This window comes from Diabrotica virgifera, chromosome 4 (assembly GCF_917563875.1).
Source record: "Diabrotica virgifera virgifera chromosome 4, PGI_DIABVI_V3a".
NCBI classification, from domain to species: Eukaryota; Metazoa; Arthropoda; class Insecta; order Coleoptera; family Chrysomelidae; genus Diabrotica; species Diabrotica virgifera.
Genome location: NC_065446.1, coordinates 61,016,035 through 61,034,808, shown reverse-complemented (window position 1 = coordinate 61,034,808; position 18,774 = coordinate 61,016,035). Strand labels below are relative to the sequence as shown.

Below are 18,774 nucleotides of genomic sequence, written 5' to 3'. Positions count from 1 at the left end.
TCAGAGTGCTATTTATCACCTGTCATAATTCCTCTCATTTGACATATTCTACATGTTCCACTCATTAAAACGCCAATTTGGTGATAAATAGCAGTCTGATTTTTGCATGAGAGTTTAATCTCTGTTCGGAGAGTTTAAGTATGTTCTGTCGGACAAAATACATGTGCCGTTTTCGTGGTCTGACCGTTCCAAATTTTTAACCTGTTCCACAGTTAAAACTTCCCCTGTTCCAGTGTTCCCATATATTAATGTTTGTTCGACTAGACACCCTTAAGCTAATAACAAATTTTCAGCTTGCTATTAATCAACTTTTTTTCATACGCGGGATCCAGACCTATGTATTTTAGCGACTTAAGGCAAGAGTAACTTTTAATACTAGAATACCTTATAATTTAGTAAACTAAGGTAAAAAAGTTATGCGATAAAAAAATAACCGTTGATCTACCCGAAACGGATGCATGCGACCCGTACTAGAAATTCGCAATTGATGAACTCGATTCAATTCTGGAAAATGAATAAACCTGCCAGTCATCCTTTTTCTAGACAGTTTTTTTTGAAAATATTTTATCAAATTCAAACAAACGAAACATTTTCAAATTGATTTTTCTAGACAACGGTGTATCCTGCCGGCTTAAAGCAAGGGTTCTTTTTGCTACTACAATACCTCACAATTTAATAATCTAATGTCAAAACTGCTTAAAAGTTAAAGACAAAAAAGTTACGCAATAAAGTAACCGTAGTGCTACCCAAAACGAACTCCTATGACCGGTACTACAAAACTGCATTTGATGGAATCGATTTATCTGTGCGAGGTAAATAAGTGTACCAGTTTTCGTTTTTCTAAATAGAAGCTCTGGAGGTATTTAAAACAAACAAATTCCAAGGCGCCATATACAAAGACCCCTAGCTCCCTTAGAAATAATTTTCGGACTTTTTTTTTTTTTTTTTTTTTTTTTATTTATACATATGACCTGGCCTCTAGTGACTAATCCAGGTCGTTTTTTCCTGATGGGATTACAGATATTTTTTTTTTATATTTTTACATTTTTTACTCAACTATTAAATCTATTTTTACAATAACAATTTGCCATAATCTCTTAATTACGTATAACAAACAAATTTTCGGACTAGGTGAATTGGGTTAAATATTGTCTTAAAACTTAAAATTATCTGAGGAATCTTGGGTCATTATTTTTTGTCAGGACTCTAGACACGCTGTATAGTTCTCATTTTAAAATTGCCACTACAAGAAAGAAACCTTCTGTACTATTGATACATTTTAACAAAACAAGTTTCAATGCTCAATAGATCTTAAATTATGAATACCTATTTAAATATTGTTGTAGGAGTTTTGTAGTGCATTTAAAGGAAATTAAACTCCTTGTTTCCTTGAAAAAATGATATTTTAATGTTGAAAATCTGGTGATGTGAAAAAATATTTTTTACCTACAAGATTTTATGGTTATGGAGATTTTTCTATTTGATTTTCTACTCATAATTAAACAGCTAATGCAGCTTTTTTAATATATTTAATTCGATTTTGGATTCGAATAGCAAGAACATCTGCATTGTTCTAAATTCGTATTGTTTCTAAACCAGAATACCAGATTAAAATGGGTATGCACCTGTATTACGGCCCTAAATCTAACTAGAATACATTGTAATTAAATGACCCTTTATGATGTGTAGAAGTATTATACGGAGTGAACCAAAAATCTGAAACGCCTAATTATCTCTTAAATTGATGCGCTGAATTTAAGAAAAACATGGTTAAACATATTTTGTAATAATATAAAGATTTGAAATTTGTTGTTTGTTGTGTTTTCAGATATACTATTTTTCTGATATCATTGGTTACTTTGGTTTTTTAAATATAACACCTTGTTTATTGTACCTTGTGTATTCATCATTCTCTTTGCCTTATCCCTATGCGAGGTCGGATTCCCTAATTGCATTTCTCCACACAATTCTATCTTGGGTCATATCAATGTTAATCCCTTTTACCAACATGTCCTGCCTTATCGTCTCCCCCCAGGTCTTCTTTGGTCTTCCTCTCCTACTCCTTCCAGGAATCTGTACTTCAGCTATTCTTCGTATTGGGTGACTAACGTCTCGACGTTGAACACGACCAAACCATCTTAACCTATGCTCTCTCATTTTGGCATCAATTGGTGTCACACCTAGACTTCCCCTAATATACTCATTTCTAATTGTATCCTTCTTTGTCACTCCACTCATCCATCTAAGCATTCTTATTTCCGCCACATGCATTCGTTGTTCCTCTTTCTTTTTCACTGCCCAACATTCAGTTCCGTACATCATAACCGGTCTTATGTCTGTTTTATAGAATTTTCCCTTCAACTTAATTGGAATTTTCCTGTCACACAGCACACCACTCGCTTCCTTCCACTTCATCTATCCAGCCCTAATTCCACTGCATGCATCTCCATCTATTTCTCCATTACTCTGTAATACCGATCCCAGGTACTTAAAACTATTGCTTTTTACAATCAATTCACCATCCAAAGGTACCATGTTATTTGTAGTAAATCCATCTTTAAATCAACATTACAAATACTCTGACTTTGTCCTACTAAGTTTTAAACCTTTTTCCTCCAGAGCTTGTCTGCACTGTTGTTGTCCAGTTTTTGTTCTAAGTCTATTTCACTATTTCCTACTAACACGACATCATCAGCATACATTAGGCACCATGGAATGTTACCCTGTAGTTTCGCTGTTATCTGGTCCAAAACTAATGAGAATAAATACGGACTAAGCACCGAGCCCTGGTGCCATTCAACTTTTACATGAAATTTATCAGTCTCTCCCACACCTGTCCTAACACTAGTCGATACTCCCTCATGCATATCTCTCACAATCTTTACATATTCGCCAGGGACTCCTTTCTTATTGAGTGCCCACCACATAATCTCTCGAGGAACTCTATCATATGATTTCTCAAGATCAATGAATACCATATGAGCGTTGGTCTCTTTATTCTTTTATTTTTTGTGAGTTGCCTTACAATGAAAATTGCATCTGTTGTTGATCTGCCCTGCATAAAGCCAAATTGATTATCGGATATTTCGGTTTCTTCACGTATCCGTCTACTAATTACTCTCTCCCATATTTTCATGGTGTGGCTAAGTAGTTTTATAGCCCTGTAGTTTGTACATTGTTGTATGTCTCCCTTGTTTTTGTAGACAGGTACTGATATACTGCTTCTCTATTCGTCTGGCATTTGTCCAACTTCCATAATTCTATTAAATAGACCTGCTAACCAACTTATTCCTGTCTCTCCAAATGCTCTCCATACTTCCCCAGGAATATCATCTGTTCCGACTGTTTTTCCTTTCTTTATTTTTTGAAGCGCTTGAGCCACTTCCTCGTTTGTTCTCCTGATAACCATTGCTGTTACTGTCTCCGTTAACTCCATCGGCTGTCTGTCAAATTCTTCATTTAATAAACTGTCAAAATACTTTCTCCATCTGTTTTTGACATCCTTTTCGTGAAATAATATTTTATAACTTTCATCTCGGATACATCTAATCTGATTAAAATCTCTTGCTTTCTTTGCTCTCTGTTTGGCTATTTTATATATCTTTGCTTCGCCTTCCCTGGTATTAAGTTGATCATATAGGTTTGAATACGCTTCTGTTTTAGCTTTTGCTACTGGTACTTTCGCTTCCTTTTTGGCGACCATATAGTTTTGAAGATCTATGTCCGATCTGGTTTCTTGCCACTTTTTATATAATTTTCCCTTCTCTTTTATATTTCCTTGTACTTCATTTGACCACCACCAAGTCTCTTTATCCTCAAACTTCTTTCCTGACGTTTTCCCAAGTATTTCAATAGCCGTCTCTCAAATAATATTGGCCATTTTTCTCCAAATTGTGTTAGGGCTTCCTTTCATGTTCCAACATATTTTTTCTACTATTTTTTATTCATTCCCCGAATGGACCTTCTTTCTCATCTTTTAGCATCCACCACTTGATTTTTTGTGGTCCTCTCCGATATTTTTGTTTAGTTTCGCTTTTTTTGTATTGCATATTAATATGCTCGTGTATTGTATATTAAAATATCCAGTTCAATACCAGGTTAACCGTATACAATACTACTTATATTTAGTCAAAAACATTTAAAAAAAACTCAGTTCAACGAAAGCCCAGAAACGCCTAATCGTCTCAATAATTTTGTTGAAATCGGGTGAACGAGGGGGCTATTCAATACTACCTAATCTACCAATCAATCGCCCTGAAAATCTATGATCTAAATAACGCCGAATATTTACACCAAAATAAGCTGGAGTACCGTTTGGCTTAAACCATACCTCATTAAAAAATTGGCGCCAAACTTATTTTTCATGACAGGTAAAATTTCATGTTTCAGTAGCATTTCATTATGGCTTGTTAAATGAACTTCTAGTTCTAGGTATAAAAAATGGCAGAATTAATTGAGTACCCACTCTAAGTATCCGACCATACATTTAGGTTTTTGTGATTTTTGAGGAAGGTTATCACGTACTCAGTTTGGATTTACCTTACCCTAATACCTTAAATTTTGGCGAATTACATTCCCGCACAATGTAAATATTGCTTCGTCGGAAAAATGGATCTTGTTAACGAAGTTCCCGTCAGTTAGACTTTTATTCTACGTTAACTCACTAAACTATATCTAATCTGCGGTCGTAGCTACATTTAATTCGTTGAACAAGTTGCCTACTTCGCGTAAGTTTTTTTTCTATCGGCGTAGTCCCTCAGGTAGTATTGGTATAATGCTATATCATAATATAGCATTAAGGACGATTCATATTTATCCGTTCGGGCACGTAGCGTTTCGTTTCCGAAAAATATTGTTTTTTATATATATATATATATATATATATATATATATATATATATATATATATATATATATATATATATATTTTATATCACTTAAAACTTTTTTGACTTTTTAAAAAATATTTTATTTTGAAAATACAAGAAATAAAGTTACATGAATGAAATCTAAATTATTACGAACAAATATTAAACACCGGCAAATGGTTTTATATGATTTACAAAATGCTGAGGTTGTGAGAAAGCCTGGACGTAGTAGTTCTCGCTGACATTGGCATTGAAACTGGATGCGTCGATTCAGATGGCTGACACCTGATATCTGCTGATGGGAAATAGGTAGGTACTTCATTATTAAGGCTAGTTGGTACAAACGGATATAACAGCTCCCCTTGTTAGAAGGAAGTTGACGCGTGGCAGCAACTTTCAGACTGTTTGTTTGTTGGTATTCAGTTGGATCCTCTCCTCTTCGTCTATGGAGTCACTTAGGTGGATACTGGGTCTTCGTCTTGGAAGGATTTTCTTCCAATTCCTGGCGAAAGCTGTCTCTGGGTGTCTTGGTGGAGAAGGTGGATGGTCATTGTCATTGGTATTGGCAATTCCTATCTTGAATCTTCTCTTGGATCTGCATTTACATAAGATATAAATAACGACGAGAGTCACAATGACTGTTATCGTTAGGATTGTGAACCAGCTCATATGTTTATTGACGAATGGTTCATTGATTAATTTGTCGAGTTCTTCAGAATACTGATTGAGTTTGTGATGGGCTATTTCGAGGTCTTCAGTGTTGATCTTGCTAAGCTTTAGTGGTTTTAAGTCGGGAAGATGAATCTTATCTGGGAAGTGATTGCAACAATTGAATGGTATTTGAACTGGATGACTTTTGTACGTAACATTGTCGTAAGCGTCGATCAATTTTTGTGAGTGTACTCTTGTACTTCCAATAAAGGCATCGCACGTGGGTTGTAGTTTGAGCACGTGGTTGGTATTGATGATTTCTGACTTGACTTCTCTGGATTCGCATTTGATAGTAATAGGCAGTGGGTCAGAAACTGTTATGAGCCAAAGGTTCATGCTGATCTTCTGAACGTTGTAGTCTTTAGCAAATACTACGGAAGTCTGGCATGTTCTGGGAAGGCGTTCTTGTCGCTTCAGGAGTTGGGCTTCGCATACGGCGTCGCTGTCAATTGGGTATGGAAGTATATTGTAACAGATTTTGGTTCTGGCTCGAAGAGTTTTGCATGACTCAAGACTATTTATTGTAAGGTATAACAATGAATCATCGTTTCGCGCAATATATTTATGTGTTGTTGTTAAAATTGAATGTAAACCTGTTCGATTATCCATTATTGGTATTGGATATAGACGATATAAAGTATATTGTTCTGCATCAGTTAAAGGAATATTTAAGACAAACACAATTCTTGTGTCTAATTGATAGGCCTGTAATTCGATAATATCGAGATATTGAGGGAGATTTGAAGTATAGATTGATAGGGGAAGATTATTTTTCTGTAATGATTGTGATATATGCCTAAGCGATTCAATTAAATCAAACGGGGTAATGATTGAACTATGTAATATTTTTAATCTAGCAAAAGTTATAGCATTTACTATATCATTTAACGAATCTTCGATAAATGAATAGCTTTCCATTAGCAATTCACAAAAGTTCAGCATATCGATTTGAGATTGATAGAATTTTAATTGGTCAGAGATATCCATTATTGATTCTCGAATTTCTTTAATATCATTGTTGAATGTTTCCTCATCTATTTGTAATTTTTGGATGGTCGCGTTGAAACTCTTAATCACGGAGGTGGTAACCGATATTTGATTTTTTAATAGGTTTTCGATTTGATACTCATCGCGGGTTATCTTATTTATACATTCATTGAAATATTCACCGTCAGAAGAATCTAAGTTTCCGGTTATTGATTTCCATATCGAACCTATACCGTTAATAAGCCCACGTTTTTCTCGGAAAGCGTATTGTTTCGTATCAGCCATTATTTCTGTATATTTAAGATTGACGGAACTAGATATTTGTTTGAGGAGACTTATGTGAGTTTGGACTTCAGATTTGAATGCCAGCATTCGAGGTACATTTTCTTCAATAGTATCTAATAAATTGTCTAAGATTCTGTCATTTTTGTCGATAACATCTCTGATTGGTTGCATGTCTTTGTATACCAGGAGGGTCCATTTGTCGTTTGAAATTTTGAGATTGGTTTCTTCATGAAAGAAGACTCCAACGGTGTTGTTAATTGGGGTTAACGTATACTGGGGGTAGATGACTGGAATCAGTCCGAGGAATCTGAAAGAAAATTACTCATGATAGGGTTTTAATCTATCAAAATTCACTTTCATTGTTCTATTTGTTCGTGTATTCAACAAAGTAGCAGAATTTACGTGGATTTCTTGTATTTCGAAAGGGCCATTAAATTTATTTTGGGATTTGTCTTTAATCTGTGATTCTTTGACGTAAACTTTATCACCTATTTTATATTCTGGAGGGTTTGATGACACGTGCTGATCGAATCTCTCTTTAGCTTTTTCTTTTTGTCTTTCGGTTTTGGCTCGTGCCACTTTATAAAAATATTGCATACGATTACTTAAGTCCCTAACGTATTTTGATATAAGGGCTTTTTCATTGTAAAGTATTTCGGGTGGTCTAAAAGAAGTATGTCCAAAAATCAATTCGTAAGGTGTAAATCCATGGGTTTTATTTTTAGTGTTATTATAACAAATAACTGCATAAGGCAGAACATTGAACGGATGTTCATCGGGATTTTCAGCCTGATTGGCTCTAATCATTTCACTTAGGGTTGCGTGAAATCTTTCGATAGAACCGTTAGATTGTGGGTGGCCTACACTTGAGAAAGTTAATTTTATGTCGTATAATTCACAAAGATCTTTCATTAAATTATTGTCGAATTCACGTCCATAGTCACAGTGTATGCGTAATGGAGTGCCATAGTGTTGGAAAAAGACAATAAGATTATTGACAATTGATTTAGCTGTTTTGTCTTCAAGAGGATACGCTTGGGTAAATTTAGTGAGCTCGTCTCTGATAGTTAGAGCGTAATTTCTAGTAGGGTATTCGAAAAGATCTATGTTAACTCTTTCGAATGGTGTTTTAGGTGTTTCGGTAATGACTAACGGGTTGCTTAAGTTCTTCCTACATATCTTCACCTTTTGACAGATTTCACAATTTTTTATAAAATTTTCTACATCCTTTGTGATGCCTTGCCAATTATACTTTTCTTTTATTCTTCGTATGGTCTCATTTATTCCCCGATGGAGATTGCTTTTACCACGGTGATAGTGATCCAATATTGGGGGTATTTCGTCTTGTTCTGGGGTTTTAATAACATCCTGACATATTCTGATTTTTATTTCTTTATCGGCAAAGATAAACGAAAATATTTCTAGAATTGGTAATTCGAGCTGATTTTCGACGTAATAGATTTGCGATAGGTCAAATTTATCTTGGTCTGCATAAACGATATAGAATAAGTGTTGTACTACTGTTTCGGGATCAAAAGGAAGGGGAATGATAAAATATTTCCGATTTTTGACAGTTTTACTAGTAAGTATGTTAAGCTTTGATAGGTTAAAATCTATTTCATTTTCATCAAAAATGTCGTCTAAAATTTTGTGATGCATTTCTTCCATTTTATTTTGCCTAAGGAAGGTAATGATGTTTTTATGCGATTTATCTAGTAGTTGATCGTTAGAAATTTCGATTTTAGAATAATCAATGAGTGATTTAGTTTTATACAGGTCGACAAATCTATTGAAATGTTCGGTGATCTCTTCTTCATTGACTTCGTTTGGTTCTTCGTCAGATTCCGTATCATTCGAAGCTAATATTGATATTTTCTTATGGAAATTCGCGCATTCTTTGAAGTGATTGATTTTTATTCGAGAAAGGGCGTCCGCATTTTTGTTGGTTTTTCCCGGTTTATGAATGATTTTATAATTGTACTCCTCAAGCTTGAGGCGCCATCTAGCTAGTCTGCTGCCAGGGTCTTTTATAGAAAATAACCAGGTGAGTGGACGGTGATCAGTTACTAGGGTGAATTTTCTTCCGAACAGATAGGGTCGGAAATGTTTTACAGCCCATACGATAGCAAGGAGTTCTCGCTCAATTGTCGAATATCGTGTTTCAGCACCACACAGGGTACGTGAAGCGTATGCTATAGGCAAATCTTTGCCAATGGGGCCTTGGGATAAAATAGCGCCGACGGCGAATGCACTGGCGTCTGTTGTGAGAACAAATGGTTCCTCAAAATTTGGATAAATTAGAATCGGGTCAGAAATTAAAGCGTTTTTCAAATCTTCAAAAGCTTGCCTACAATCTGGGTCAAAATTGAAAGCAACGTCTTTTTGAAGTAGTCTAGTGAGAGGTTTGGAGAGTTTGGCAAAATTAGGGATAAAACGACGATAATAACCGGCTAGGCCTAAGAAAGATTTTATGTCTTTGGGTGTTTTCGGTTCAGGAAATCGTTGGATACAATCAACTTTTGAAGGGTTAGGCTTGACGCCATCTTGGGTTATGAGATGTCCGAGGTACGCTACCTCTTTTCTGAGAAATTCACATTTATCAGGCTGGATTTTAAGATTAGCGTTTCGAAGACGTTTGAAGACTTCAGTAAGACGGGAAATGTGGTCGTGAATGGTAGGAGAGTATACTGTGATGTCGTCCATGTAGACAAGACATCGCTCGTTTAAAATACCTAGGAGAATGTTGTCCATGACACGCTGGAATGTGGACGGTGCATTTTTGAGTCCAAAAGGCATACGAGTAAATTCGTAATGTCCGTTTTCTACGGAGAAAGCTGTTTTAGGAATGTCTTTGGGATCGATTTCGATCTGATGGAAACCGGAGGCAAGATCTAGAGTTGTGAAATATTGACATTTTCCAAGTTGGTCTAAGAGATCGGAGATATTAGGGAGAGGGTATTTATCGTCAATGGTACATTCATTGAGTTTGCGATAGTCTATTACTACTCGCCATTTTTGTTCTCCAGAGGCGTCCATCTTTTTTGGGACAACCCAAACAGGACTTGACCAGGGCGACGTGCTTTGTCGGATGATTCCTTCGTTGACCATCTTATTCACTTGAGATTTTACTTCCTCTTTATGGACCTGAGGATATCTGTATGATTTCGTAAAAATGGGTTTGGCATTATTGGTTTCAATTTGATGTTTGATCTCACTGGTAAAGGTGAGGTTGTCTCCCTCTAAGTAAAATATATCTTCGTATGTTAAGCAGAGATTTGTAATTAGTTCTTGTTCTTCCTCGTTAAGATGTTCTATTCGAAGTTGAGATTTGATGTTGTTAGTTCGGTTGATTTTATCAGGGCAATAATTTATAGAGTCATCGTTTGACTGATAATTTAGGACAGGGTGGTTCGAGTAGGGTTCAATTTGGATATCGGAAAAATCGATGATTTTGGGCATTGCGTTTGCGTTTACTACGGATGTCAGAAATTCACCTTTTTCATTTACGTGTACTAACGCGTTGGGTATATGGACTTTATCTTTTTCTTTTCTATACAAAATTGCATCTGTATTCGACAGATGACACGTTAATTTAAATATTTGCTCGGTTCTGGGGTCTATTTTAATTTGATTTTGTATTTGTTTAGGGGAATCATTGTTATGGGAATCAGTTTCTACTTTGTAGAGAGGTAATGTTTTAAAATTCGTGATTAATGTTTTGTTCTTGATGTCTATTGAACATTCGTAATGTTCAAAAAAATCGAGGCCTAAGATTCCATCAAAATCAATATCTAGATCATAAATGAATACCTTATGGGGGTTTCCTTTTTGAAACGGGACTAAAGTTGATTCAGTGACAAGAAGTTTTTGGTCTGTAATACCTTGTATGGTAATACTTTCGGGAAAACGCGGTTTGAAATTTTTCGCGGTATTCTCTTTAAAGATGGAGATACCAGCACCGGTATCGATAAGTAGTTTAAATTTGTTTGCTGCGTCTGTTATGTAATAGAGATTTTTGGAGTTTACAGCAAGAATTCCTGATCTGGAACATTCAGAGACGGGTTCATGTCGTCCAAATTTAGAGTTTGGATCTGGTTTTCTATTTGAGACAAAGGTTCGCTCATTGAAATGGCATTGTCTGGTGGGTGGTTTTGATTTGGAACTGTGAGAAAATCCTGATAGTCTTGGGTATCAATTAAATCGATGGATTCATCGAATGAATGGTAGAAATCAGGAGGTGGATAATTATTATCGGAAAAATCGTCATACTGATAGCTTTCAATTGGATCTGAGGTATAATCATTAACATAGTCAGGTTCATAGTTAACGAAATGAGCTCTCTGTCTATCGCTCGAAAAATTTGGATTCTTATGAATTACAGAAGGGCGTATTTGTGGGTTATTTTGATTGAACTGAGGTCTTTGTTGGTCGTTAGGTCTAGTGTTTTGATAGTTATTATTCGGGCTGAAGTTTTGCTTCTGAAAGCCATTATTTTGGGCATTATTGAAGTTTTGATAGCTACTGAAATTTCGAGTATCGTTAAAATTCTGGGAAGTATTTTGGGAATTTTGTCTAAAGCGACATTCGTTGTTTGAGTGGTCAATGCGTCCACAAAAGGTGCATCTAGGTGGTTGAAAGTTTGGTCTTCTAATGGGTTGATTATTTTGATTGGATCTGGGAGGATTGGGGCGATTGGTTTTCTGTATTTCGAAATATGATAATTGTAGCTCTCGTCTGATGCGGACCTGAGCTTGAAGAAGGTCTTTCGGATTACTAGCACGAACAATATGTGCAATTTTTGGATCTAGGCCGGTCAATAAGGTATTGAGCGCCATTGATTCGATTAGTACGATTTGGGCTTGTTTCTCTTCAGGAGTGAGGCCAGATTTCTGGATATTGGCATGCATTTTTGCATTAAGGACTTGGACACGATTGAGGAATGTAAGAGCCGATTCATTTGGAAGTTGTTTGACTCTCTGTAAAACTTGTATGAGAGAAGATAGGTCTCTAGTGTCTCCAAAGTGGGAATTAAGAAGTTGTTTGATTTCAAGATACGATAATGGATTTCTAGAGCTTATGAGCTGCGCTGCTCTTCCACGAAGTTTATTTTTTATGTGAATTACTAATAGCTGTTTTTGATCACGCGTAGATATATTATAGGCATAATCACAAGCATTTAGAAAAGTTTGTAAGAATATTTGATCGCCTTCAAATTCGGGTACGATCGAAAATATTTCGGATAGTTTATAAGGTTCTACTTCGGGTTCATTCTCGATATGAGATACGGGGACTGCGGGACGAGAAGTATTACTGTTGTCAGTCATGATGATCAAATAAATTTAAATAAAACAGGTAATCAATAAATCAAAAATAAAAAATGGTCAAATAAAACAAATTAAATATGAATTAATCAAAATATCAAATAATAAAAATAAAAATGGTCAAATAAATCAATTTAAATATCAAATAATAATCAGAAATAATAAAAAATATCAAAAATGTTCTTATAACAACTGTCTGATTAGCGAAATGTGCGTGTTTCAGACGTGTATATAAGAACAATAGTGAAAATAAAGGAATGACGATTAACAGAATAAACGTCAAATAGTTAAAAGATAATCAGAAAAATATTTAGTGGTTGTATTTAGTATTTAAAAAAAATGTTCTTATAATAACTGCCCGATGAGCGAAAAGTGCGTGTTTCCGGCGTTTTATAACAACAATAAATAAAAAAAAATTGACGATTTACAGTATAAACGTCAAATAATGAGAATAAATATGTAGTTGTTTTTATTGATTTTCAGTATAATCAATATTGGAATATCGAACAGTATTCAATAATAATAATAATAATATTGTAAAATAATGTAATAATAATATACGAGATGATTCAATATTAGACTTACACTAAATCCAAAAACATCTAGTCGTCTTGTTCTCGACAGCGTCTCTACCAGGGGCTTCACCAGGTGTTCCTAATCCGTAGATATCTGCAAAGTGATGACGGCTCTGCCTTTTGGATGGTTCGTTTCTGAATCAAAGGATTGGAATCCACCGTTGTTAGTTAGGCCTTTCCGTGTTCTAACAACGTTTCCAGATCCTACTGACTGCGCCAATTTTTATATCACTTAAAACTTTTTTGACTTTTTAAAAAATATTTTATTTTGAAAATACAAGAAATAAAGTTACATGAATGAAATCTAAATTATTACGAACAAATATTAAACACCGGCAAATGGTTTTATATGATTTACAAAATGCTGAGGTTGTGAGAAAGCCTGGACGTAGTAGTTCTCGCTGACATTGGCATTGAAACTGGATGCGTCGATTCAGATGGCTGACACCTGATATCTGCTGATGGGAAATAGGTAGGTACTTCATTATTAAGGCTAGTTGGTACAAACGGATATAACATATATATATATATATATATATATATATATATATATATATATATATATATATATATATATATATATATGTTTAAATATGAACAATTCATACTATACGGAGCGTATAGTATCCGACAACTCTTTGTTAAATCAGGTTTTTATATTTTTCGGAAACGAAACGCTACGTGCCGGAACGCATAATATGATTCGACCTTTATTCGAAACATTTTTAGGCAGAACAACAAAATATGACATGTAGCAAAATATAGGGTTAAAAATAGGAAGGATAAGGGAAATTTTAATGTTTATTTAGATCTAAATTTTATGTTTACTTTTACTCCAAATATAGATTAATGAAACCGTGTATATTTTTTAGCTCAACTATTAGTTTCCACTGAAAAAACAGGTAAGATTAATTTATTGAATAATGTACAATATTTTACTAGCATTGCATTTTATTTTTATAAACTATGAATGATTTGTCCTCGATATGTTTTCATCTCATTAATATTGGTTTTTTATTATTTGCGACGTCTTCTTTTAGAGCAGGTAACAGGACTTTGATTACCAATTACTAGATCCCGCTGTCAATACTCAAAAAATATTATGTATTTTACCCTAGATACTATTATGTAGATGAAAAATCATACCTTTTATGAACCTTTTACTTAACCTTTAGTTTTAGGCCTGAATCTGGCGTACCAAAAAAGTTGCTTAATAGCAAGCTGAAAATTTATTAATAGATTAACGGTGTCTAGTCGGACAAACTTTGATGTACAGGAACACTGGAAAAGGGGAAGTTTTAATTGTGGAAAAGGTTATCGAGGTATATAAGGTAAGTTTCGAACGTCAGACTACGAAAACCTCACATGTATTTTGTCGGACAGAACTTGCAATTGATTTGTGGCCCTTTCATTAAACTCTCATGCAAAAATCAGACTGCTATTTACCACTAATATAATTCCTGTCATTTGAAAAGTTCTACGTTTCGAACTTATTAAAATGCCCAACATATTTGTCGGACAAACATTTTTTCATATTATATTATATAAAATTTGCTACTGAATAAACTTAAAAACAACCTGCTAGTATTCATAATCATAAACTTGTCAGGATGACACGTTCCACAATGACAATCACGTTCCACAAATAAAACTTCCCTGTTCCAGTCTTCCCATACATCAAAGTTTGTCCGACTAGACACCGTTAAGCTATTATTATATACGACAAATTTTCAGCTTGCTATTAATAAACTTTTTTTGGCAAGCGGGATCCAGGCATATTACGCATGTCGTGTATTTTGTACACAACTGTCAAATAAAATGCTGTAAAATCCGTTAAGTTGGATCCTTTAGGTAATCCGTTCCTAGATCTGCTATCTAGATATTCTACTGTCCAGAATAATTATAGACCAGGGCGCATCTGTAAAAATATTAGTAAATTTGGACGTTGAGAGGTGACTCAAAATTTTTTGCCGAAATTGCTTGAAAATAATTCAAATAATAATATTTGAGTTATCCTCCCTCTCAAAAAGGTCCGGAACATGGTTTAAATAATCAAAATGTCAAAAAATTAAGGAAAAATTCGATTTTTTCTTCGTTTTTTGATTATAACTTTAAAAGTATTCATTTCCGAGAAAAGTTGTACTGACATAAAAGTTGCGCATATAAATTTCCTACAATATAGAATTGGTTAAAAATTTAAAAAATAGTCACCCTTGTTACAAAATAGCAATGATTGCGAAAAAACCATACAAAAACAAGTATTATCATTTTACGTTTTTAAACCATTTATGCTACACTTAGGACCTTCATATTTCACCCAGAAAAACTTTATGATACAGTAAAATAATAGGGTAAATTTCATTAAGATCGGTTTAATAGATTTTGCAAAATAAATTTCGCAATCCAGCTTTCGCAAAAAAATTCATTTTTCAAAATGTTACAGGACTGAAAATAAAGCAGATAGCAAGTTGAAGTTTTTTTTGCTTATAGAAATATACTATACCTTTCATTTGTAATTTTGCGGAATTAAAATCGATTAACACCACGGCGTCAGGAATTTTTTTAAATAAACATTAATTATTGGTGCTACGCGCAGGACAGCGGATAGTTTTCTCTGATTGGTCATTCCAATGACCTTTGATAATGATTGATACATTTTAATTTTTATTACATTTCGATGTAAATAAATAAATTTGTTTATTGCAAAATAAAAACACATACTCTATCCTTTGAAATAACACTTTTATTAGCAAAAACTTTCTTTGTTCGTATATTTTAACTTAGAGAATAACAGTTTATTATTTTTAAATATATGCAATTGTTTAAACAATATTTCACAAACAATAATAAAATTAGTTTGATTTTTGTGGAATTAAAATATTAAAATACAACAAAATATAGAGTAACAAAATAATACATTAGATAAAGCTTGGAAGAAATTTTGGTGGAAATCAACTTGTGTGAATCGAACACCGCTGTCCTGCGCGTAGCACCAAAAATTAATGTTTATTTAAAAAATTTCCTGACGCCGTGGTAATTAATCGATTTTAATTTTGCAAATTGAAAATGAAAGGTACAGTACACTTTTATAAGCAAAAAAATTTCAACTTGCTATCTGCTTTATTTTCGGTCCTGTAACATTTTGAAAAAATGAAATTTTTTTGCGAAAGCTGGATTGCGAAATTTATTTTGCAAAATCTATTAAACCGATCTTAATGGAATTTACAGTATTGTTTTACTATATTATAAAGTTTTTCTGGGTGAAATATGAAGGTCCTATGTGTAGCATAAATGGTTGAAAAACGTAAAATGCCAATACTTGATTTTGTATGTCTTTTTTCGAAATTATTGCTATTTTGCAACTAGGGTGACAATTTTTTAAATTGTTAACCAATTCTATATTGTAGGAAATTTAATAACGCAACTTTTATGTTAGTAAAACTTTTCTCGAAAATAAATACTTTTAAAGTTATAATCAAAAAACCAAGAATAGAATCGAATTTTTCCTTCATTTTTTACCATTTTGATTATTTAAGCAATGTTCCGGACCTTTTTGAGAGGGAGAATAACTCAAATATTATTATTTGATTTATTTTCAAGCAATTTCTGCAAAAAAATTTGAGTCACCTCTCAACGTCCATCTCAAAACAGATGCGCCCTAGACTATTATACTAGTTGTAGAATTTTATGTTTTCACAAGTCTAATTTTGTTTTCATCGTTGTAACCTCATCTTAATTCTAAAAAAATAAACTGTTTTTTCATACCCTGGCCTTTTTCTACATTCCTATAATATAATGGTGGGAGATCAAGTAAGACCTCCCTGGAGTCTGGTGGGATAGTCGACATTCAGCTTCTTTCTTGTGATCTTTTGTTCTCATGTGTAGACTACTGGGCATATACTAGTTCGCTCCCGCGGTCAGATTTTAATCCCCTAAAGAAAAGGGTCAGAGATAAATTCGCTCCGGCTAAGAAATCAAATTTCTAATAACATTTCTAAATCAATCACTAACATTTTTCAAAATAGGGACCAAAATAAAGTGAATATTATACTAAATAATCTAATTCAACTGTCTCGTATATAAATATGTAACAAATAATAGTTTATATAATTTCTATATAAACCACAAAAATCACAGTATTTCCTACCAATTTTGCCGATATTAATAATTCTACTACAACCTAGTAGATAAATATTTAATCCGCTTAACCATGGGAGCGAACTCGTATGTAATTAAAAGGGTTTTTTGACCACGGGAGCGAACTAGTGTGCTCCGAGACTACTATACTAGTGCGCCATACATCTGTTTGGGTTTCATAGCCCATGTTTTCCTTCGATTGTTTTTTTCCTCCATATCTACCATCCAAATGTAGTACCGGCATTTATAATCTCATTAATCTGTTTCGTCTTTTTTCCGGTGTCTGTTAAATGTTATTTGTTATATTCGCCATCACTCACATCAAACAAATGTCACATTCTAAAAGGATACCACCTTGATTTGACGAAATGTCCCTGATGATTCTCTAGGAGCGAAAGTACACTCGGGCAAGATTTAATAAACTAGGTGCTCTACATCTGCGTTATATTTCAATAAATTTAAAATATTATAATATTAACTATTTTAAATATATATGGGAGTGCATTTAGATTTTCACTTCGGAAAAACTCAAACAAGATAAAACTTTTTGTAATTTCATTAAGAAATGTTCAATAAACAACATATCAAAAAGTTCTACTCGAGAAGTGGGTGCTTCATTTTTTATTAAATAAATGAACAGCGAAGTTAGACGTTTTTTTAAATACCTCTGAAAATACAATTTTTAGCAAAAAACTGACTTGACCATTGAAAAATTCAGAAAATTTTACAAAAAAAACCTTTTATAAATATTTTTCTAAAATTAAAACACTAGCTTCTGTAATTTTTTATTTATAACGCTAAAGTCACCCTTTTCTCACACATTGGCGCACTGTAAACTAGCGTTGGAAGAAGTGCACGGTTGAGTTTTTTTAATGTAATTTTTTAACTAATGGATTAAAAGAAATTTTACAAATTGGACATGAAAGAAGATGAAATAAGCTATCTTATGGTTGTAATAAAAAGAAATAAAACGTATGGACATAATATGTACGGTGTGGGCGGAAATTGAGCCTTACATGAATTTTGTTTAAAAATTATTTAAAAATGTGTAACTAATACAATTTTACTTATAAAACTCTCAAATTTGCACAACTTAACTCTCAATCATCTTACTAAACGATGTTTTATTCAAAAAAAATCTCAAAAATTTAATTCAAATAATACGATGTCTCAAAAATGTAATTTTTTAAAACTTCGTAGTTTTACAGAATTCCCACCATTTTAAGACGGTATTACTCAAGTTTGAATAAATCTAATACAATTTTTTTGCTATTTTTTTAAAGCTTGGGATGTAATCTTTAAAAAACAATGAATTATTTTAGTTTAAAAATGAAATAAACAATTTATTTTTGAGAAAACTAAGAAAGATAACAAAAATGTAATACAAATACTGAAAATTACCAGCTGAAAAAATGTATAATATAGAGAGTGATCAAAACCTTTTTCTGTAAAACTTACCTAAAAAACATTTAATAATAAGCTTCAACACTAATAAATGTTCAACAAAAAAAATTTTTTTTAGCTCATACAGTATGTCTGCGTAACTTGGAACCTATTGATAACTTTTTTAATATCAGTTTTACGAAAAAAAGTTATTTTTTATAAAATACTCTGCATCGTACATAACATAAGATGCAATCATCAAATAACAAATTTTGTTAATTTTGTACGAGGTATGTCAAAAAATATGAATTTCACTCAAGAGTAAAGTACCTTTATATTTTACAATATCGAAAATTTTTATAATGAAAAGTTGTTTCGAATTAAAAACTATGTTCCAGTATGTAATTATATCCTTTTAATCAAAAATTTGTTTTTTTTTTAAATATTCTTTCTAATACATTTTAATTCTTAATATTATTGTGAAAATGATTTGTTAATCTTTTTTTT

At 33.1% G+C, this 18,774-nt stretch overlaps 1 protein-coding gene across 2 annotated transcripts in view; it reads left to right on the top strand.

Moving 5' to 3' along the window:
- LOC114337959 (probable chitinase 10) overlaps positions 1 to 18,774 on the top strand; it is a 71,479-nt gene that overhangs the window by 41,602 nt on the left and 11,103 nt on the right. For both annotated transcript variants that reach the window (XM_028288546.2, XM_028288553.2), the window contains one exon: positions 13,620 to 13,649. In XM_028288546.2, coding sequence (XP_028144347.1) covers positions 13,620 to 13,649 — 30 coding nt within the window. The remainder of the gene's footprint in view (positions 1 to 13,619; positions 13,650 to 18,774) is intronic.